We start from the raw sequence: 22322 nt of genomic DNA, 5'->3' as shown, positions 1-22322 counted from the left end.
TTTAAATTATTGAGAAAAGGACAGAGAAATTTCTGTTCATAGGATTGGGTTGTATTGGATTGGATGATGCGTCGATGTTGGATGAAAAATTCTTTTATGACATGATTTGAGAAGATAAAAAGTACACGAGCGTATTAATAGACCTATATGCCCCTCCTGTAAGAGAGAGAGAGAGAGGGGTTGAGGGGCAGAGAATTGGTAATTTGATAAGCAGTTCAGCCATTGACCCCATGGAATTCAAATTCTTTAGTCACGGGTCGTACAATTTCTTTAGTCCTTAAGTGGTGGCCCCCTCACAAAGGGTCACCCCTGGCTATGTTAGTCGGTCACTTTTTCTTTTCTTTTCTTTTCTTTTTTTTTAATTTTTTTTTTATTTTTAAATTATAATATATTTATAAATGAACAGAAGTTTTTTACAAATTCTATGTAAATTGTGTCAATTACGAGAATCACGCAGTATTAATTAGTTAGTTTAATGTAACTTGTTGTTAATTAATTGAATGATAAGATTAGTGAAGATATCTATTTCAAACCAAAATAAAATTAAAATTAAGAACGTAATTGTTAAAGTTAGAAACTCATTAATTAAATTGAAGTCACGTGAAAATATAAGAACTAATTTTTTTCCCAAGTTAGTAAAACTGTAAGAAATGAGAGGGATCATGCTGGACAACAAATTTGTTTTGGTCAAATAACGTATTACATTGACCAAAAAATATTTCATTTGTATTTTTCTTCTTTGTCTTTATAGATATGAGATATATTAAGTTTACAAGTTCTTTACAATTCTTGTACATAACAACTTTTTTTAAAACCAACAATTGGATATGTAGGATTTATATGTAGAAAGACAGATCAAATAGGTAGTGAAACTGTACAAAAGTTATGTCAAGAGTTGTACACCAATTATTTCTCATTGACAATAGTCCGAGATGTATTTTAGCTAGCCACAAGCTATTGTGCTAGAGGTGAAAAATTGACAATATTTGAAAAAAATTTCTCACCCAAACTTGCTCTTACTTTATTCTTCTTCTTCCTCCCTTCTTTATTTTTTTTTAAAAAAAAATTATTATTTATTTTATTCAAAAGGATGGAAATGAGTAACCAAAACTACTGTCCTTGGGCATTACTATAGAGCTTCCCACCCGTTGTAGAATGTTCTGTTTGAGCCATAGTTGTTGCCTGAACCACAACCACACCAATGTGCAAATTGGTAAAGCCATTTGCTAAGTAGTATCTGGTTCATGCAACTACTAATACAAGCAGATTCGAACACGCAACAACTAAGCAAAAGAGATGGGGGGATTGAACCGGGTCCTAGCTGCTTTAGCAACTCAGCTACCACCTTGGTGGTTTGCCCTTACTTTTTTGTTCGTTCCTGAACTTGTCGTTCCCCATGCTGCTTTGGGACCAAAATGAGGGCAAGTTTTATAATCATCATTAATGCGTTATATTGGATTAATTAAGTTTGGAGAAATTATAAATCTAAAGTGTTTCTTCCATAATTTGAGGGTATGTTTAGGTGTTCGTTTTTTTTATATTATATTCTACTATATTTAAAATTTTGAATACTGATAAATTTTTTTTTTTTGAAATTATGTTTTGATGGTTTAGAAAATTTGTAACAAAATTATAAAAAAAAAATGGATAAAATCTGAGTATAATTTGAATTCTAAAAAACAACCAAACCATGTTTTTGAAAAATAATAAAAATAAAATATTAGATTTACAACACCAACACAAAAACTACACAACAACCCTTCACATGATGGTGAGCCCTAGACACGTGTGGGGTTGTTGCCGAATTAGGATTGCTTTCACAATGTAGGTTAGCAAACATAAGGTGCAGTTTAAAAGCCGAAAGAAAGAGATAAAGTTGAATAGAGTTGAAAACAAACCCTAATCTCTCGAGTAAACAGAGGATTATCTTTGGAAAATAATAAAGTTTTACTCAAAATTCGAATCATATACTAACACATGACAAAAGTTATAAAAGAATTGAATGTTACATTACTCTATTAATTTACCTCAGCACAACAAAACCCAAATACACTTGACTAAAACATCGACAACCCTGGAAAATCAGTCATTACCTAAAACAAACGGAGAACATTGATTGCGACATATGGGCTAAATCACTAATTATATATAATTTTTATATGCATTTTTAATAAATACGATTGATTTTGATTTTGATTTTTAATTTAATTTGAAAAAAAAAACTTGTCCCCCAATAACACCTCATATGGTATAAGTTGAGATTTCGATATCCCACTGGTGTAATAATCTTGTTGAGATTTTGTAGTCTCGATAAATAATTGTAGATAAATGATATATACCACACTTTTATCCTTATGTGGCAGGGTGTAGTAGCTCGTGGATCATCTATTGTTAAAATAAAAGAAAATGATAAAAAAAAATACTTTTTTTTTTTTTTTAAGACTAATACTCAATTTGTAATGTCATTTCAATTAAAAATTACATTAATGTCTTCGTAAACTATTAAAAAAATATCAATATTTTCCTTTCGTATCGTGAAAAGACAAAATTTTCTATAGAAATCTGAAAAAGGAAAATAGGAAAAAAGAAAAGAAAAAAGCAATGGGACTACTGACTCCCGACATGCCATGGGTATGTCACCAACTTTTTGTTTTTTTTCTAGTGTCATTTGGGAGAAATTGAAAATTTTTGATAATTTGGGAAGGAGGAGACAACCAACCCTTGAATTAGCAATTGTAAAAATAAATAAATAAAAGTTTGAGTGTGATTGTTACGTCAGTATTATGAGATAAGTATGCAATCAAGATGTGGTATATAACATTAATCTTATTATGTTACGTGAATGATTTCTCAAACATATAACGGGATAAATTGATAGGTTGCGAGGGAACATAAACCTTAGATTTTGATAGAACTTAAACATTTTAGATTTTGAGGGAACCTAGACATTTTTTAAATACAGAGCTTGAGATTAATTTTCTGTTTCTTTATTCATTAAATGACATCATTAAAATAGAAGGAATACAATACTTAGATTTGGAGTAAAACTTCTTAATGATACCTACTTGGAGATAACTCACACTTGTGTAGGAGATAACTCCTACAAGACTTAGAGTTTTAACCCTCACACACAAATAACTGCATCGTAGTGCTACAACCTAACTGAATCTAACATTTAATTATAATACTACACTGACACTAATAATAAAGATAAAACAAACTACAAGACTACAATATGTAATCAACTACATGACTACCATATGTAATCTGACTATAACACTAACATATAATAAAAGATAAGTGTAGATACTATAACAATGTAATCCCATGCATTTTATTATCATAACGTACTCATAATTGTAACGGTTCGAGTTGGTACAAAATTATTAGTTTGCATGAGTTTTCTACAAATTAATTTTTGCACAAAAATTTCCAATAAATTTTTCAAGGCGAAACAAAATTTTTTTAAAAAAAACTAAAAACAAAAGTGTAAGTACTCGGGCACAAGTTTTCTTTCCATCACTTTGAGACTTTGAGTGCACGCATCGAAACCCAAAGCGAAAGCGGTCGTGTTGGCGAAGGGACCCAGGTGTCCGCCTCAGGCTTCCTCTCATTTCCTTGGCGTCAACTTCGCGGGTTAATTAACTGAAAGTGGCGCACTGCGCACACGGGCGCAGAGTAGTAACAGCCCAGAGACCACTCAAAGCTAGCACCAGCCCAGGCCTCGTCCTTGACTTTTCCGGGTTGAAAGTTCGCTGTGCTTCGTGTCCGTCTATCAATCCCCACTCCGCAAATCGGTCATGATTGCCACGGTAATTTACAAATATACCACCACCAGTTTTTAACGTTTTAAATCTTTTGATTTTTGATTTTGTTTCGGAAATTGCAAAAGCTCATGGAGCAGCAGAGAAGTGTAACGGCGTCCTCGCAGAGCCCTAGATCTCCGTCTTCGCAACCTTACCTATCGGTCTCGGTGACTGATCCTGTGAAATTGGGCAATGGCGTCCAAGCCTACGTCTCCTACCGAGTCATCACCAGGGTGATTGCCTAAATTTGAGCTATTTATGCTCTTTTTTTTTTGGGAAGGATATATTGGAATCGGCTTAGGGTTTTATACCTAAGCGAGTGAGTTAGTTTAATGTGTATGAGCTATTTATGGTGCTTGGTTTTTCATGTTAATTTCGAATCTAGGATAATTAAAGAGATGTTATATGATTATTATTGATTTTTATTTTTGGATTCTTTGTGTTTCTTGTGGGAAGAGAATCTATATTCTGTATTTGTAACAAAAAAGGAAATTATTTATTAGACATAGTAAAGTTTCCAAATACTTCAAGATTGCGAAATTGAATACAATTTTGAAAAACAATAAGCAACTTATGCACGCTTCGAGACTGGCATTAAGCATACAAAGTGCCCTATAAAATGAGGATTTCTGAGTGGGGATTTAGGTCTTGAAGTTGCCGTGGGTTTTTTTTTGAGTACGGTATAGCAACCTTGTATTCTCATAGAATGTTTAAATTGGAAGATCAAGGTATTCAGATTGTTAAGCTTATGCTCCCTTAAAAAAATCAGGGCTTTAACAATGGGTTATTGATGAGAAATTGTTATCATCGATGGCTCAAAAGGCACCATGCACATTGAATGGTGAAGTTTAAAGTATTAAACTTAATTTATGGGGTCTTACTGAAACATGCGTAACTCACCTTTTGTGCACATTTTGGAGGGAAAAAAGTGGTGGATACATTTATGAAGATCGACTGTTATTTGCATGGGGTGACTTCTGTTCAGTTAATGCTGGATGGCGCTCACACACCTTTTTCATGTCTTTTATAGAATTTTTCAGTGTGCTTTCCTCTTTGGATACAATTTTTAAGCATGGGCACGTTTTGAATGGTACTTGGTGCTGTATTGACAACTGAGCTTGTTAGTAGTATACTTATGTACAGCAGATTTTTGTTTTCATGGCCATTTCTGTTGCAATTTCATGGCCATTACCATTGCATTCTTTATGATTTAACCATTGCTCTTTGAGTTTCATCATCTGGCTTTGAACACGGTGAAGATGTGAGTAAATTGAACAAGATATGCATGTTTCTATTCGAATGGCGGATGACATTTTTTTTTGGCAGACAAATTTACCTGAATACCAAGGCCCAGAGAAGATTGTTATTCGACGTTACAGTGATTTTATTTGGTTACGTGATCGTCTTTTTGAGAAGTTCAAAGGCATTTTTATCCCTCCTCTTCCCGAGAAAAGTGCTGTAGGTAATAAGCTAACCCTTTTTTCCTTTAACACTTCATCATCCTCGAAAACTAGAAAATGCTGTCTATATTGCCACGATTATATTTACTTTTCAGGGCCTAGAAAACCTGTTTACATCCTTCATATGTAAATACCTGGTTGAAGATATCTTGGTCATTTGTTAAAACTACCAATCAAGCATTGAAGCGACCTAGGAAAATTAGGCCTCCTTATTTCAATTTCTGTCTTTATCATTGCATTGCATACCTTTAGGGTGATATAAATGACTGAAATATTAGCTTTGTGTGTGTTTGTGTGTGCCCACTGTTTTGAGCAGTAAACTTTGTCCCCACCCCCCACCTAAAAATAGAAAGAAAGAAAGGGATAAAAAGTTGAAAGGAAATTATTCCAACTGTAATGTATTCAAGGGGTTTACCACCCCCTCTGCTTTTTTGTTTTAAAATGTTTTAATTTGTTTAGAAATAGCTCTAAATAATTTTCTAGGAGAGCTGGCATGGGCAGTAAAATACATATGAGGCTATGTGGCCCATTCGAAGATGGTGTCCGAATCTGTTATTTGTTGTCTGAAGAGGCTATTATGCTCCATTCATGCATTTCAAACTTAAGTTTTTGCCATCAGCTTGGCTGAGATTTAGGGTGGGGTTATAGAAAAATTTTAGGAGGGGTTGGGGGAAGTTCTTTAGTCATACCAGATTTGAGGTAAGAGATGGCTCAACGGTTAGTTTCTGGCTTGATGTGGCATTGCTTGTGCAAAGGATGCTTCTGTTGAGGCTCACTTGGAAATTTCAAGTGGCTCCAATAAATGGAATGTAGGTTTTGCTAGAGTGGCTCATGATTGAAGGTGGATGTCTTTGCTTATTTCTTTAGGGTGTTGTTTTCAGTTAGAGTAAGACGGGAAGGTGAAGACAAGCTCTGGTGGGTTTCCTCCAAAAGAGGGTTGTTCGCTATTAGATCCTTCTACAGTGTTTTGGTTCGCAATGATGGCTCTCTCTTCCTTTGGAAGAGTGTTTGGTAGACTACGGTTCCTTTGAGGGTGGTCTTTACTGCTTTGTCGGCGGTCCTAGGTAAGATCCTTATCATAGACAATTTGAGGAAACATGTCATCGTGGTTGATAGGTGCTGTATGCGTAAAAGGAATGGGGAGTCCGTGGACCATCTTCTTCTCCAATGTAAGGTTGTCGGGACCTTATGGGATGTTTTCTTTAGTTGATTTGGGTTGTGTTGAGTTATGCCTAGACAAGGAGTCGACTTATGCGTGTTGGTGGACTGCTGGTAGCACTCAGAGTGTTGCTGTGTGGAAGATGATGCATTCGTGTATGTTGTGGTGTCTATGGAGAGAAAGAAATGGCAGAAGTTTTGAGGATCATTAGAGGACGTTGGAGGAGAGTAAGGGTTTATTTTTCTATTCTAGGTATCTTTGGACAATTGCTTTTGTTTTTCTTTTGGTGATTAGTTATCATGATTTCCTTGTTCACTTTTCTCATTCTAGCTAGGTTTTTTTTCTCATGTATACTTCTTATGTACTTGGGGCGCTTTACGCTTTTAATAATATCTCGATTACTTATCAAAAAAAGGCTTGGCTAAGATCTGTTATGAATAACTTCTGAATAGCTAAACTATATCTAATGTGTCACCGTGATTGCCAAATATTTGGGGAAGTTTGTTTTTACTGGGGAGTAGTTGCGGCCATGCAATTCATCAAAAAAGTAGTTGCAGCGATGGAATTCATCAAAAACGTAGTTGCGGCCATGTAAGACGTCTTGTAGAATGACATTTTTCTGTAAACATATATTACCTTTATAGATTGAAGGCATTTGTAATGAGTGGAAGGATTAAGAGTTCTAGCACATTGATATACTTGTTCGCGTGGTTGAAATTCCTCTTGATTGCCTTCTTTGTCAAAGTCAATTGTGGATGTCTCTTCTCTGGCTTTGCATTGTTTTTCACTTATTTTAAGAACTTTGACCTAGGTGCTGACACGTTGCAAGCAAAGTTTAATAGCTTTCCCGAAGTTACATTGCTTCTACTTAGAACCATGTTTTGATCAGTCTTCTTTTTGTAAATGAGCTTCATATCCCAATGGGCTTACTTAATATGCATGGCATGTCCAAATATGGATTTAGCTTATATATGTTTGTGGCAAGTGCAGTATTTTGCGTTGATAATGTTACTGTCTTTGCTGATGTAGCTTCTATCTTTGGTTTCATGCTTATCGTCATAGGTTTACTCTTGAAATGAGACATGTTGCAGTATGATTGTTTGTGAGGCATTTGAAGTTTGATTGTGACTAACATCAGTTTCTCTATTGCAGAGAAGTTTCGTTTCAGTGCTGAATTCATCGAGATGAGGCGTCAAGCGTTGGATATGTTTGTTAATCGTGTAGCTTCACATCATGAGCTTCAGCAAAGTGAGGATCTGAGAACCTTCTTGCAGGCAGATGAAGAGGTGATGTTTCTTGGGTCTAATGCTCTGAGTTGTACATTTCTGTCCTTCACTATGTGATGAATTAGTTAATAATTTTGCGATCTTTCTGACTGTGTTGAAGATGGTTGGACTGATTGCACCTGCACGCTTAGCAGACACACATACGCACACACATGGTAAACAAACATATTTATGTAACTTATAATTAGCATGGCTGCACAAGCTTTTTCTGATGAAATCCAAGAACATTAGTACTGTTGGTACTCTGGTGTTGACATCACTTTTGAAGTTTTTTTCTGAAAATTGTCCCATGTGATGCTGTAGAGACTTTGATTGAAAGTAATAATTTCTCCATATCAATTAATATAATTCAATTCATTAACATGATTAATTATACAGGGAACAAGATCTATGTGCAATTTTTTTTTTTGTCAATTGTGGAAAAGCTATCTCCACAAACACAATGAAAGAAGAAAAAATAAATAACAAGAGAGGAAAAAAAAAACAGGGAATGGCTGTAATTTAAATTTCTAAGTTTCCTATGAGAGGGGAAAACAAGAAGAGCTAGATGGCTATGTTGTCTTTAGTGATTTTTTTCTTTTCTTTTTTTGTTTACTTTTTACAGTTTTCAAAAATAAATTGCCTGGTTGTTTGTTGTTCTAGGATCTGACCTGAAAGGAAAGTCAATGGCAGTGCCAGTTTGAAAATTTTAATTATCAAACGGAAATATCTTCCTGAGCCTTGAGAATGCATATTGTATTTTTAATTCGGATGTGTGCTATTCAACCCTAAGCCTTAATTCTCTCAGGAAGGCTTAAAGTTCTTCGTTAGAGGAGTCCAAATAAAAAAACAATAGGTCATCAAAGGATTATTATTATTATTATTATTATCTGAGCGGTCATCAAAGGATTTAACTTCTCTAATAAGCCGTAGATGATGTTTCTGATGGAGGAGTCTGACTGCTGGCACTTTTTTGGTAAGAGGCACCAATACTGTGCATCTCTGGCAATGTTATACTATGGTCTATGGAGTCCGATGGAACTCTTTAGCAAATGATGAGAAATCATTTTGTTTTTGGTTACTTAAACATTGCTCGATTACCTGTTAGAAAATGTTTTCATACTCGGTGATGATTGTGACCTTATTATTGATGGAAATTTTTTATGTTTGCGAAGTTATTCAGGATTACTTTAGGTTCCTACTCTTCTTTTCATATCTGCTATTGAAAATTTTAATTCATTTGTTTTACATCTTGGTCAGACAATGGAGAGGTTAAGGGCACAAGAGACTGGTATTTTTAAGAAGAAGCCCGCTGATTTGATGCAGATCTTCAAGGTTAGATAAATTCTTCATGATCTTAAGATGATTAACAATGTTAGTAGAATTCAACGCTAATGTAAATGGTATTACAATGCCAAGTGGCTTTCCCCAACTTTTAGATTTGAACATAGCTTCTACGTTTTTTTTTCCCCCCCTATAGTAGATAATTTGCTTGACTGTAGTTGAAGAATGAAAAGTGAGTGCTGGATAGCTGTTGAAATTGTCAACGACCTCTACCTGGCATATAATATGCACGGCATAAATTGTTGCCATATTGATCAGACAAAGTTGTCTCTGATCAAAAAACAAAGTTGTCTCTGATCTAGTTTTTTCTAACCATCGGATTTTAGATCTATGATTGACCACAACTTGCACTAACCCACCTCCTAGTCTAGCTGCTATGCATAATATTTGGACAGAGTTTTAGCAACAAGAGTAATATTCTATTAAAAGTCTATTCCTCAGGTCTTGATTCAATCTGCATAATTTAGTAGAATTTATTTCTGCTTTAATCGAAGTTATGAATTGCGAGTGCAAGAGGCAGCCTTTTCTTCCACTATGCAATACATTGGTTGTGTATTTATCTTAAATGCCATCGATTAAATGAGCTACATGAACTACTATGGTTATTAATTTGGAAGATGATCTGATCTAGCAATAATTCGCCTTTGTGTCTGTCTGACAGGATGTACAATCTAAAGTGAGTGACGTTGTTCTAGGGAAGGAAAAGCCTGTGGAGGAGTCGAATCCTGAATATGAGAAGCTAAAGCACTACATCTTTGAGCTTGAGAACCACTTGGCTGAAGCTCAGAAGCATGCATATCGTCTTGTAAAGAGGCACAGAGGTACTGAGGATTTCGAAGGCTTTTTATGATTTTTATATGCTGTACCTGTTGGTATTATTCCTTCTTTCAGGCGTTTCACTTCCTTCAGTCTCATTGTAGAGTGGGTTCAAGTAAATAACATCTGATTGTTTATATTTGTTTCCTTAGAGTTGGGGCAATCTCTGTCAGATTTTGGGAAGGCTGTCAAGCTTCTTGGTGCTTGTGAAGGAAATTCTCTAGGGAAGGCATTTACTGAGCTCGGGGCAAAAGCAGAGACATTGTCAGTTAAGCTGCAAAAAGAGGTAGTCTTTAATTGAAAACTTGTCCTTTTTATATAACCTAGTTTTGAAAAGATTGTTATGCAATATGAATTTTATTGCCTTTGTATTAATTTGTAGGCGCACCAACTCTTGATGAACTTTGAAGAACCCCTGAAAGATTACGTGCGTGCTGTGCAATCAATTAAGGTGGATTTGGTTTGTCATTATCATCCAACTGAAAACTGTAGACCTTCCCACGCACCTGTTAGATAGATCTATCTTAACTAGTTGAATTGCTGATAGCAAGTGATAATATGGGAAAAATTAGTAATAGTGAGGGGATCATTAGTTTTTTTTTTTGTTACCCATCTGTCAAGCTAATTCTCTTTGTTCTGTTTCTTGAAACAGGCGACTATAGCAGAGAGGGCCAATGCCTTTAGGCGGCACTGTGAACTGGCTGAAACAATAAAGTTGAAAGAGATTAATCTGTATGGTTTTGTGCACATTCTAGTTTGCTTTGCTTGTGTGTCTGTATTTAAGTGGCCTTCCTAATTAGTTGTATTTTACTTTACAGTAACAAGCTCTCACTAATACGCTCAGATAGGGTGGGAGAAGCTGAGATGGAATATAATGAGGCAAGTCGGCTTACATGGGCATTCTCCAGTTTACATCTTTAGGGTTTTTGTTATTTGACTAAACTGGTTTGGTGATGCAGTTGAAGGAAGAGAGCGACGAAGCAACACAAACATTTGAGACGATTGTGCGATTGATGAACGAAGAGATAGTGTGTTTTCAGGAACAAAAAACTTTAGATATGGGGGTTGCTTTCCATGAATTCGCGAAAGGACAGGCGCGTCTCGCAAATGGTATAGCAGATGCTTGGAGAAGTCTTCTTCCTAAGCTCGAATCCTGTTCCTCATCTTAATGAAAGAATTCCAAAAGCAGAGCAAAATCAATCATCCCAAGGTGCTTCTTAGGAAACAGAACAAAAATACTTGTCAAGTGCGGTGGTTTTTAGGAGTGGCAGGGACAACTCAATACACTACAAATTTCAGATTTCAAGAGTTGATTCTGCTGTTTTGGTGTTGTACGAGATTGTGTTGATTCTCCATTTTATTACCTGTACAAATCCAAAGCTACGTAGAAGAGCAGGTTAATCTTGTGAAAGCATCAATTACAGAGAAAAAACTAGATAAATTATCGTGTTTATCTCACACTGCCGGAGCCTTTTTTGTCCATATGTTGAATACACTCTCTTTTTGTCTCTGACTTCTATTCAAATTGTTTCTTTATTAATGATAATTGTTTGAAGCGTAGTGCCTGTTCCCTGTTGATCGTATTTTGAAGAAATAAATTGGGTCCAATCGTGGCAGACACCACCAACAACCTTTTAAGAACATGCTCGGGAACTACCGAACTAGGATCGGACTGGAGATGTAAAATTATGAAAATGCTATTGGATATAACCGTATAAAGGATCGACTCATTTTCAGTTGAAAATCAACTAGAAAGGATTTTGATGCCCTCCTCGGTGGGTGAAATTTAGGAGGTAATTGGACAGCAATTCGGTCACGAGCCGTTAATGGATCATATTATTATAAAAACCAAATACTTGAATTGAAGTGTTCGCTTCAATGTTTTTCATATCATATTTGGTAGCAATATTATTAGTTTTATGTATAGAGTCACTATATTATTCAAAATTAAAATTTTCAATTTTGAATCCGCAAATTTTTAAAATGTAATAATTAAATTGAAAGGTTGGAGTTAGTAGCAACGTTTTTCACCCATGACAAAAGTTACCCGCCGAAGAAGTTCATGTGGCGAAGGTTGAAGTATAGCGTTGAAATTGACAAATTGGTCTCACTAATAACTAGTTGAAGCTACAGTTTACAAATTATATTTTTATCTCAAAATTATTTTATAATATTGATAAGATTGTTATAACCGACCTTTAAATCAATTATTAATAAAAATTAATTAAAACTATTATATTAATATTATAAAATAATTATAGAATAAAAATACGGTAGTCTCAAGAGTCATGAATAGTCATTAACAAATTGCTGATGTGGCACGAAGATATTTGAAACCTGATGAACCGCCACACTTTTTCAGCTTCTTATCCAAACCAACACGAAAAGCTATCTTCAGTAGTCTTAACACACTGCAACTCTCTCTCTCTCTTCTCTCTCTCTCAAGCCATGGCCTATGCTGCGAGGCTACTTCTCCATCCAGCACGTGTCAACTGGCACGTGCAACTCTCCTCCCCTTCCCCTCCGGCCGTTGTTTCCCGGTCACCAGTACTCACCGGCGGTTGGAACAAAGACAACAACCGCCTGCTTACCAAGATCGGACAATTATCCGGCCAACGGAATCTGATTTCAGTGGCAAAGTCTTCGCCGAAAAGTGACGGCATTGTACCAGCTGATGACGGAGTCTCCTTGGGGACCATGAAATTGCCTCCGAATACCGATCTTCAGAGATTCGAGACCTTGCTCTTTCAGGTATGCTCTCACACACTCAATTTCTTTGCCTTTTGCGCTCTGAGACGGGCTCATTCATAATTAGAATAATCCAAGTTATAATTTTTTCAACAGTTTTTTTTTTAACGAATATATTAAGGATTTGTTATTTAATTTTAATTTTTCAGTGGGCTAATAGTCTTTCCCAAGGAGCTAATCTGCCACTTCCTGAACCTCTAAAGGTCGGTTGCCTATGTCTTTCCTTTCACACACATGAAATTAAAGCGATAGGCCCTTGGCCATTAATGGCCAATGTACATGTGCATCTTGATCAACGCTGAATTATGTGATTAAATTCTGTTGATTAATCTCCGAAACATTCTGTGCCTATATAAAATTTGGAAAAACCCCCAACAGTTTGGGAGTCTTTTTTTTTTTCTTTGTTTAAAGGCGATTTGAAGGTGTAGAAAAATCAGCGTTTTTAAATCACAGGTAAGGAGATGTGTTTTAAAAAATGCACATTTTTAAAGATTATATTGCAATTTTAATCAGACGCTTAATTTTGTTTTTTAAAATCGTGTTTTCAAATTGCACCTTTTGAAACTATAAATCCAAATTGACCTATGATATATATTAGACTCAACAGTTATTCATCATGCTTTCATATCTATAGCAATTGGGCGGTCTTTGTGAAATTTGGCCACCTAAGAGAAGGAACTCTACTTCAAGCAGAATAAGAGCTTATTTGGGATTGCGTTAAAGAGCTTAAAAAGTATTTTTAGTACATAAAAAACCCAAACAAGAAGTTGGTCTGTTTGGTAAAAGACTAAAAAAAAAATACTTATTTGACTTTTTTTTCTCTAAAAAATGCAAAAATAGATTGATTTTTCTAAAAAGTTATTGCTGTCTTTAAAAACTCTATTTCCCAATACAATCCCAAATAGGCTCTAAGATGTGAGACTCACTTGTCCGGGATAAGTAGGTACTGCAACTCCTCTCTCTTAAACGGTTCGGATTTTTTGTTATTCGGGCAACCTAATAACAAGGATCTCAATCCGGTTGTAACTAGAATAACGTGTGAAGTCTGAACATGTAAGATAGGGCCAGTCGAATAACTCTCCTATTTGGCCTCAATGGGGGCAATTTGCATTTTAATCAAGCAGGTAGACAAAGTAGCTGGTGGAGCAAGACTGGGTTTTATTACAATCGATGATGATGGGAAGACTGAGGTACTCGTGTACATAGATTGCTTGGTTTTTCCAGCAACTGCTGGTTCTGGTCCCATTTTCCGAGCTACAAGAAATGGACGCTTAAAAGATCGATCACCTCCTGGTGAGCCGAGAATCATGAGAAGTCTACAGGAAGCCCTCAAGAAGTCAGTTGAAATCGCTAGATTGTGAATGACTATTATATTCTATTTCAAATGAAACAAAATTTAGGTTATATATGTTGAATTATTTTAATGTGTCCATGCTTGTTTTATACTGCAATGAAGCTTGGTTTCTGTGGAGAGATCCTAGCCCTTGTCTCATGTATATGCCCGCCGACCAATATAATGGATCAAATCAATTACCTGGGTTTGAAGTCTAAACATATTACGTTAGGCTATGTTTGGAAATTAACAAGGTGTTACGTGCTAACATAACTGATCGACCGTGTTATTAGCTAGACATGAAACTAGTAGTGGTGGATTGTTTTTCTTGTTATGGTTTCCTATTTTGGATAGGAAAGAACAAGATTGGGAAAGAAAGGGACATAAATTTTTTATTGGGTTGGAAGAATTTCCTTTAATTCAGCCAATAAACCGTTATGTGTTCTTTAAGCATGTGTGTTTATCACATGCTAATTAAAAAATCATGTACTTCACACATGCTAAATTATACATGATATTTTTATAGACCGAATTAAAAAATCCGAGAGGAAAACTGGGATGATGCGATATGCATGCGTTGGTTTATTTCAAGGGAAGCCAAGATTATGTTTGCGTGGACGATTCTATGTTGATGGACAAAGTACATCTGTTGCCTTTTGGATTTATGCATTTGTTAATGGAGACTTTGTAGGTATCTGTTGTAAATGGAGCATATAACAAGGTGATTTGCATTGCTGGACATGAACTATGGAATCAACATCCTTCTTCTTCTTCTTCTTCTTTTTTTTCTTTTTTTTTTAATAAAAAAAATTTTGTAACGATTCGTGTGATTCTATATCGCTCGGAAAACATGGCGGCTGCTTTTGGAATTTATGCAAATCAGCAATGGAACATTAGAGTTATGTTTTCAGTGAGCATAAAAGTTATAAAACTAGGAGGTTATTTGTCTCATCTTCAAGCATTGGTCCTTTTTATATTTAAAAATGTGTGATGGGATGGCCTGTCATTGAAGAAAAGAAATGAAGTTATAGCCACTCCCTTAACAAAGCATACTTATAAGAGACAAATTAAAATAGAATCTCCTGTAAGTTCCGCGACGACAGCTAGCCTATATATTCAGCTATAAATATTCTGGAATCTGAAACTGAAATTCTCCCATGCAGTATACTGTTCTTTTTAACTTGTACCGTTGCACTCTTTGTAATGGGATACTATAATTGACCATACACAAGAACTTGGTTGGGATTATTTCAAAGAAAATCATGAAGAAACAAGCAGAGTTAATGAGAAGGCTGCTTGGAGATGGAGAAGAAGGTGGTTATGATGCTGTTGTCGTGGGGTCTGGATATGGTGGTTCTGTTGCTGCTTGTCGGATGTCAATGGCGGGAATAAAGGTATGTTTGATTGAGAAAGGCCGGAGATGGGAAGCTCAGGATTTTCCAACTGACAGCTTGAAGATCATGTCTGCTGTGAGGATGGAGAACCAGAACTTAGGTGTCAGCTTTGGCCCAAAAGATGCTTTATTCCAGGTCACTTTCTCTTAAACATAAACATGAAGAAAAATATCATGAATTAATTAATCCGTTGTCAAAGATAATATATATATATGAATCTGTTTGATGAAAATATAGGTATATGAACAAAATGATTCTCTAGCAGCAGTGGCATGTGGGCTTGGTGGAGGTTCACTTGTGAATGCAGGAGTAATGCTGCCAACCCCAGTTCGCGCGAGAAGGAATCCGAAGTGGCCAAAGGAATGGGAAAGAGATTGGGATAATTGTGAAGCTTCTGCCTCAGTTATGCTGAGAATACAGAGTGTTCCTGTCAAGTTTCCTGTTTCCAAAGTCTTGGGAGAAATATTAGCCGATGGACAGACTGAAAAAAGTTTTGAGACTTCTTCATTGCAGCTAAGCATGAATTTTGGTCTTGAAGAGCCTCAAAGAAATATTGATCCCTGCTTAGCCTGTGGGAACTGTCTTGCTGGATGCCCTTATAATGCCAAAAGCTCTACTGACAAAAACTATATACTTTCGGCAATCCAGGCATATTTTCTATCATCTAATTTATTTTTATATGCTCATTTTCGGATTTTGTGACTGAAAGGTCAAAACCAAGTTTTTGTTAATGATTATAAGAACAGTGTCATTCTGTTAAAACCAGAAATTGATCCTATTCCGTCACTTAAAAATTGGGAGTTGCAGTAATATTCTGTATGGGGTCCATTTTTGGTTATTATTTTTTATTTTCAAATGCCATAGGGAATAGTAAGGCTATGTTTGGTACATTGGAATGATGTTATCTAGGAATATGAATGATTATTGGAAATAGAAGAAGATGGAATAGAATGAATGTTCATATTCTTTCATGATAATATAGAAATAACCAAATTATTTTAATTGAAAATGAACATATTTTACCCAAAATTTTTAAATACCCTGAGTGTTAAAATTATTTTCTCAAAAATTCATTTTTTTTTTAATTTCTTTTTCTAGGCAAAAAATAAAATAAATTGTCCCCATTGGTGGCTGCTACCACCCACCGGTTGTCCAAACAGTTTCTTATTCATATTAACTAGATCCTACTTTTTTCTGTTATAATCAGAGTTTCTTTGTGATGCAGACTGGATGTCATGTTATAACAGAATGTCAAGTTCAATATGTGGTTAAAAACCCATTTGAAATTTGCCAAGAAAAAAGCATAATTGGCAGAAAGAGAAGAAGATGGCATGTTTACTTGAATGAGATTGACTTTATAACTGCTGATTTTGTAGTCCTCTCAGGTACGAAGCAGTAGCATGCAAATTGTATGTACACGTTAGAACTTTTTGTTCTAAAAAAAAACACAGTCTAACAAGTTCGAAACATCTTTCTTTGTTTTCATAGCGGGAGTTTTGGGCACAACTGAGATACTTTTCCAGTCAAAAATGAGAGGATTGAAACTTTCAGATGCACTTGGGTCTGGATTCAGCTGTAATGGGAATACTGTGGCTTATCTTGCTGGAAGCCCAGCACCCTTGACTGCTTACGGATTAAACCGAAAGCAACTCTCAAACATACCTTTTCAAGAACGGCCAGGGCCATCCATCTCTTCATCTTATACATCTTCATTAGGATTCACAATCCAGGTCTTGAACTTCTTTATTGATCTAAAACCTAAATTTGCATGCATAGATAGACATACATTTGAGTACATTAATTAAGGATAAAAAATGTGTCATTAAGGATCCATCCAACAATAATTTACCCTTTTTCTGTTGGCTCAGAGTGCTGTACTTCCAACGGCTTATCCTTACCTGATGTTCAAAGGGATCACAACTTACGGTTGGCCAACTGGATCCTGGTTCTTTCATGGGATAATTGACAAGGTAAAACACATTACAGGTTTTAAAGCAAGCCAAGCAATGATTCTTAATGCAATGGGATATGATGACAGTGATGGGAAAATAACATTTGATAAGGACATGAATAGAATCTGCTTTAGTCCACCTCACGATCCTTTACTCCCAAGGAAAATTAATGCCTTTCAGAAGCTCACTAAGAAATTAGGAGGAATACTCTTCATGTCAAGGTACCGAAGCACATCAGTTCATCTTTTAGGTGGGTGCAATGCATCGTCCGATCGTTTATGTGGTGTTTGTAATCCGAGTGGTCAGGTTTTTGACGCAGAAGGTACCGCCACTGTTCACGCCGGCCTCTATGTCTGTGATGCTTCTTTAATCCCTTGTTCTGTTGGCATAAACCCATCTCTTACTATTGCCACTGTGGCCGAGTACGTAAGTAGACACCTTGTGAGGGATGTTCTCAAGTACAAGAGCAATAACGGTATTGAAATTCCTGTTAAAATTGTTCATCAAGACCCACATTCCATCATTGATAAGAATATGAAGACTGACTGGACATCAATGGTCACTTTTAATGAAACCATGGAGGGTTATGTAGGGGGTATGCCATGCACAGCTTATCTAAAAGTGAAGATAAACTCTCAAGATCAGAAGAGCTCGGGTGAGTGGAAATGGGGTATCAGAGAATGTCATCCTCTTTTAAGAGGCAAAGTTGGTGGATATGTGGAATTTAGAGCCATTGAGAAGGATAAATTACATGTTATAGATGGGAAAATAAATTTGTGTGAAGTAGAATGCAAAACTCCTTACACACAGTGTATGCATTATCATCTTCTCCTTGCAGCTTCCTCTGGTTCAAGGTATCATGAGAAGGTTTAAGATAAATTTCCTCATCAATTTCTTTTATGATATTACGGAACTAAGAAATTTCAATTTCATGCAGATATATTCTTGAGGGAAGGAAGATAATGAATCCTTATCTCTTTGGATTATATGCTTGGAGGGAGACAACAACACTGCATGTGACATTTAAAAAAGTTGTTGAGAACAATTCAAGGGAAGGCATGGTGAATTTAAAAGGCGAGCTTTGTATATCTATGGTACAGCTTTTGAAGAGCATCTTAAGTCTTGAAGGAAACAAGAGAGGGAGGTTCATACGTCTTCTATTACACACTCTCCTAAGCACGTATCTTTTACAGATTCCTCGAGGGAGTCACAAGGACTTCACCCTATCCAATTCGTATGTTAAACCTTATGGTCCTTATCCAAGCAGCACCCTCCATGAAATAAAAACAGGTATCGAGAATCTAATTAAATCCTTTGTTTAAGAGTGTCAAAATCGAATCTGCTTGGAATTAGTGTGATTGCATTCAATGCAGTCTTGAGAGCTAGAGTCGATGCTTATAAACATCAGAAACGAAAACTACATTGAGATACGGCATATTCATTGAAATTATACCAGTATATAATTAATTCAAAACTTGGTAAATGCACTTAGCTTAAAATAGAGAAGATGACTGGAAGAAGGAATACCCAACACCATCAAGTTATACATGCACTCAACTTGTGATCTGACTTAATGACCAAAATGTGACATATATGGAGCTAGCACATATTTCTTTGTTCTTTCTATTTCTTTTTTTTCTTTTTCTTTTGTCTTTTTTTTTTTTTTGATGAATAAGTGAGGACTTTTATTACCAACAACCAAACATTACAACCAGAACCTGTCCAACCAAAACAGAGGACAAAACCAAAGCAAACCAAAGCTCACACCCACCAAAACAAAATAGAACAGCAAGACTGCAAGAAGAACTAAACCAGAACAGAAAATGATATGTTCCAGTTTAAACAGAGATTAACACTCTCCCTAGTCTTTGAGAATTACCATTTCCAGAAAATCGGGAACGAACATCCCAATAGATCGATCGAAGCACCTGCTCTTCAGTTTTGGGACATCCATTGTGCTTAATTTCATTTCTTGCTCTCCACAGATGATAAACAGCAAATTGTAGGACTAATCTGCAAAGAGCACTCCACATTCTCTTAGTTTTCCACTGCCTACAGCCTGTACCCATCACATTCAGCCAGTCAATATCAGGATTTTCAATATTACATCTCCACATACAATTTTTCCAGATTCTGGAACTAAAGCTACATCGAAAGAACAAATGGTCCCAGCTTTCCAACCCATGTCTACAGAAACCACACTGAGTGTCCCCTTTGTATCCCCAAACCAAAAGCCTATCTCCAGTAGTAAGGCGGTTTCTCACAGCCAACCATAACAAGAAAGTTTGCTTAGGGATTGCATAAGGGAACCAAATGAGAGACCACCAAATAACCTCCGGTTTCTTCTTCCTCAAAGCATTCCAAGTTTCTAAACTCACATAAATTCTTTTACGAGCCACAGTCCAAACCGGATTATCAGAATCTCCTAAATTAATTTCCGGCAACCTACTCTGAATAGTGACTAACTCTTCAGACCGGGCAGGTTTCCAATGCCATTCTCCATTCTTTAAAACAGAAGCTACCTTGCCATCAATGCTACTCTGAGAGTCATAAATAACTTTGAAGCCGATGCTCTCAAGGAGAGGACCACAGGGATGCCAGTCATCATGCCATAAATGAATACCATGCCCATCTCCCACTTCAAACTTAAGAAAGCCTCGAGCAAGATTTCGGATACGAAGTAGTTTCCTCCAATTCCAAGAGCAGTCTTGAGGGAGTTTTACATTCCAAAAACTTCTCCCCTTCAAATATTCTTTCTATTTCCTTTTCTACTCGAGTTTCTAATCTCGTGTCCTTTGTATGTCATGCAGAAGATGGATGTTTTATCAGTTGCAGACAATGGAAATGCACCCAAAATCCATCGAGGCTTGAAGGACCAAAACAACTAAATCCAGTTCTCCTTCTTAATGGTCATTCTACTGAGAGTTACTGGTTGCCAACAGAACCAAATGATTTAGTCAGAACTTTACTGGAAGAAGGCCATGAAACATGGCTACTGCAACCAAGGTTGCATCCTTTGAATCCTTCAAAAGAATTCACGATTGAAGATATTGGAAGATTTGATGTCCCAGCTGGTAAAAGAATGCAAATTCATACATGCTTCATTTTATCAATTCTTAGTTTCTTGATCCGATGTCTATTCAGTTCTCACTTAATTTTTCTTTTGCAGCAATAAATAAGATCCTTGAATTGCATGGCCAGCATACAGTAATACATGTAGTTGCACATTGTGTTGGAGGCTTAGCCGTACATATAGCTCTCATGGGGGGCCATGTATCTGCAACCCATATAGCTTCCATGTCTTGCACCAATTCTTCAATGTTCTTCAAGCTTAACGCTTCATCAATGTTCAAAATGTGGCTTCCTCTGGTCCCGGTAATCTCTCTCTCTCTCTCTCTCTCTCTCTATATATATATATATATACAGAACTTGATCGACATAAAGTTGCTACACTATGTTGGGACCGTTCAGAGAAGCAATCCGTATTGAGTTCAGAAAGACAGGAGGTGGGGATGTCAAAGAATGATGATAATGTCAAAATTGCTAATATTTTGGATGCTTGCTTAGTTGTGTTGATATTATTTTTTCTGTCCCTTTGTCTAAACATGCTCAGCCAATAATAATAAAGAATGACAATTACAAAGCAATTACTAACATACGAACAAGGAAGGAAATGATGAATTTAATTATTCCTGACTCCGTAAGTAATTAAGCTAATAAGTAATGATGAATTCAATTATTTAAATTGATATTTTAACAAAACCTCTAGGTCTAATGAATACATAATGTAATTTAGCACAATTTCTCAAGATCTCTTTCTCCTTGAGCTCAAGAAGGTGCATGTTTCAATTCGACGTGCAGCTTTCCATGGTTATACTAGGCAAGAACAAAATCCTGCCTCTGTTGGACACATCAAAGTGCAGTTTCCGTCATCGGCTCTTGAAATTTATTGCCTGCTTGATACCACGGCATGAGAGATGCACCTGCAACGAGTGTGAGGTTTTTTCTGGTATATTTGGAAGCACATTCTGGCATGCAAATGTAAGCCCCAAAATACACTACTGGTTAAACAAAGAGAGTTTGACAAGGCTTCCCATGGCAGCATTCCCCCACCTCAGGAAAATATGCAAAGCCGGCTTCATTGTAGACAGCAACGGCAACAACACATATTTGATCCATCCTGAGAGAATGGCGCTCCCTACGCTTTATATTTCCGGAGGACGGAGTCTCCTTGTGACTCCAAAGACTTCTTTTCTTGCTAACAAGTACATGACGTTACACCAGCCTGGTTTTAGACATGAGAGAGTTGTTGTGGAGGGTTTTGGGCATTCGGACCTTTTGATTGGAGAAGAGTCTGATAAGAAGGTTTTTCCTCACATTTTATCTCATATCAGATCAGCTGAAGGAGGAAATGATGCAATCGGTGCTCCGGGAAGGAAGTACACTAAAGAGGCAGCCCTGGAGTGGGAAGATGATCCAGATGAAGAATATGGAGGGTTTGACAGTTGGTTTTCTCCTTTAGTTGTTGTTTTGTTGTTTTTCTTGTTGTTTCTCATGTTAGTTTCATAGTACTTGTAACTTGTGTCGGTGGTTTGTGAAGTGGGAATTGAAAGAGTCCTTGACCATATGTAGTCGAATGATGTAATAATTCTTTGGACTTCTCTCGAAAACAAAATCGATCGAAATAGTTCATTTAATTGAGCCTAACTAGTAACTACGAGACCTTTTTGGAAATGGTTTTGCCTCCATATATATTATGCTAGAAAAAAGCTCCTATTTTACTGGTGGAGTTTTCTCCAAATTGGATTGGTTAAATTTTTAATAGCATGTTAGAAACATATACATTTTTAATAGAATTTATTCCAACTCTTTAAATGCTATTAAAAAAGAATCCACTTCTCACATACCCAAAGTACACATGACAATTTTATAGGAATGTAAAAATAAAGAATTTTCCTTCAAACTGAAATAAAGAGTCATTTCATGATTCAAATTAAATTTCACGAATCTAATAGTATATAGGTTAACACATCATTTAAAATTTT

The 22322-nt window shown here is 36.2% G+C and overlaps 4 protein-coding genes across 4 annotated transcripts; all 4 read left to right on the top strand.

Moving 5' to 3' along the window:
* Positions 1 to 3653: 3653 nt before the first annotated feature.
* LOC133873554 (sorting nexin 1) lies at positions 3654 to 11410 on the top strand. The gene is made up of 11 exons (XM_062311276.1): positions 3654 to 3812; positions 3893 to 4039; positions 5133 to 5268; positions 7578 to 7711; positions 8951 to 9025; positions 9696 to 9855; positions 10003 to 10136; positions 10233 to 10301; positions 10503 to 10582; positions 10669 to 10729; positions 10810 to 11410. Exons 1-11 carry the CDS (start codon positions 3801 to 3803, stop codon positions 11017 to 11019), a joined length of 1218 nt encoding a protein of 405 aa, XP_062167260.1. The 5' UTR covers positions 3654 to 3800; the 3' UTR covers positions 11020 to 11410.
* Positions 11411 to 12217: 807 nt separating this feature from the next.
* LOC133873555 (uncharacterized) lies at positions 12218 to 14071 on the top strand. The gene is made up of 3 exons (XM_062311277.1): positions 12218 to 12601; positions 12748 to 12801; positions 13723 to 14071. Exons 1-3 carry the CDS (start codon positions 12299 to 12301, stop codon positions 13957 to 13959), a joined length of 594 nt encoding a protein of 197 aa, XP_062167261.1. The 5' UTR covers positions 12218 to 12298; the 3' UTR covers positions 13960 to 14071.
* A 2487-nt stretch (positions 14072 to 16558) lies between these two features.
* On the top strand, positions 16559 to 18150 carry LOC133872657 (uncharacterized). The gene is made up of 3 exons (XM_062310235.1): positions 16559 to 16710; positions 16814 to 17055; positions 17194 to 18150. Exons 2-3 carry the CDS (start codon positions 16855 to 16857, stop codon positions 18148 to 18150), a joined length of 1158 nt encoding a protein of 385 aa, XP_062166219.1. The 5' UTR covers positions 16559 to 16710; positions 16814 to 16854.
* A 50-nt stretch (positions 18151 to 18200) lies between these two features.
* LOC133874163 (uncharacterized) lies at positions 18201 to 21876 on the top strand. Its single transcript, XM_062312011.1, has 4 exons — positions 18201 to 18567; positions 20088 to 20351; positions 20447 to 20652; positions 21139 to 21876. The coding sequence occupies exons 1-4, from the start codon at positions 18240 to 18242 to the stop codon at positions 21844 to 21846; spliced, it is 1506 nt and encodes a 501-aa protein (XP_062167995.1). The 5' UTR covers positions 18201 to 18239; the 3' UTR covers positions 21847 to 21876.
* Positions 21877 to 22322: the final 446 nt, after the last annotated feature.

Source organism: Alnus glutinosa, chromosome 7 (assembly GCF_958979055.1).
Source record: "Alnus glutinosa chromosome 7, dhAlnGlut1.1, whole genome shotgun sequence".
In the NCBI taxonomy this organism is placed as follows: domain Eukaryota; kingdom Viridiplantae; phylum Streptophyta; class Magnoliopsida; order Fagales; family Betulaceae; genus Alnus; species Alnus glutinosa.
This window is presented reverse-complemented; position numbering and strand designations above follow the sequence as displayed.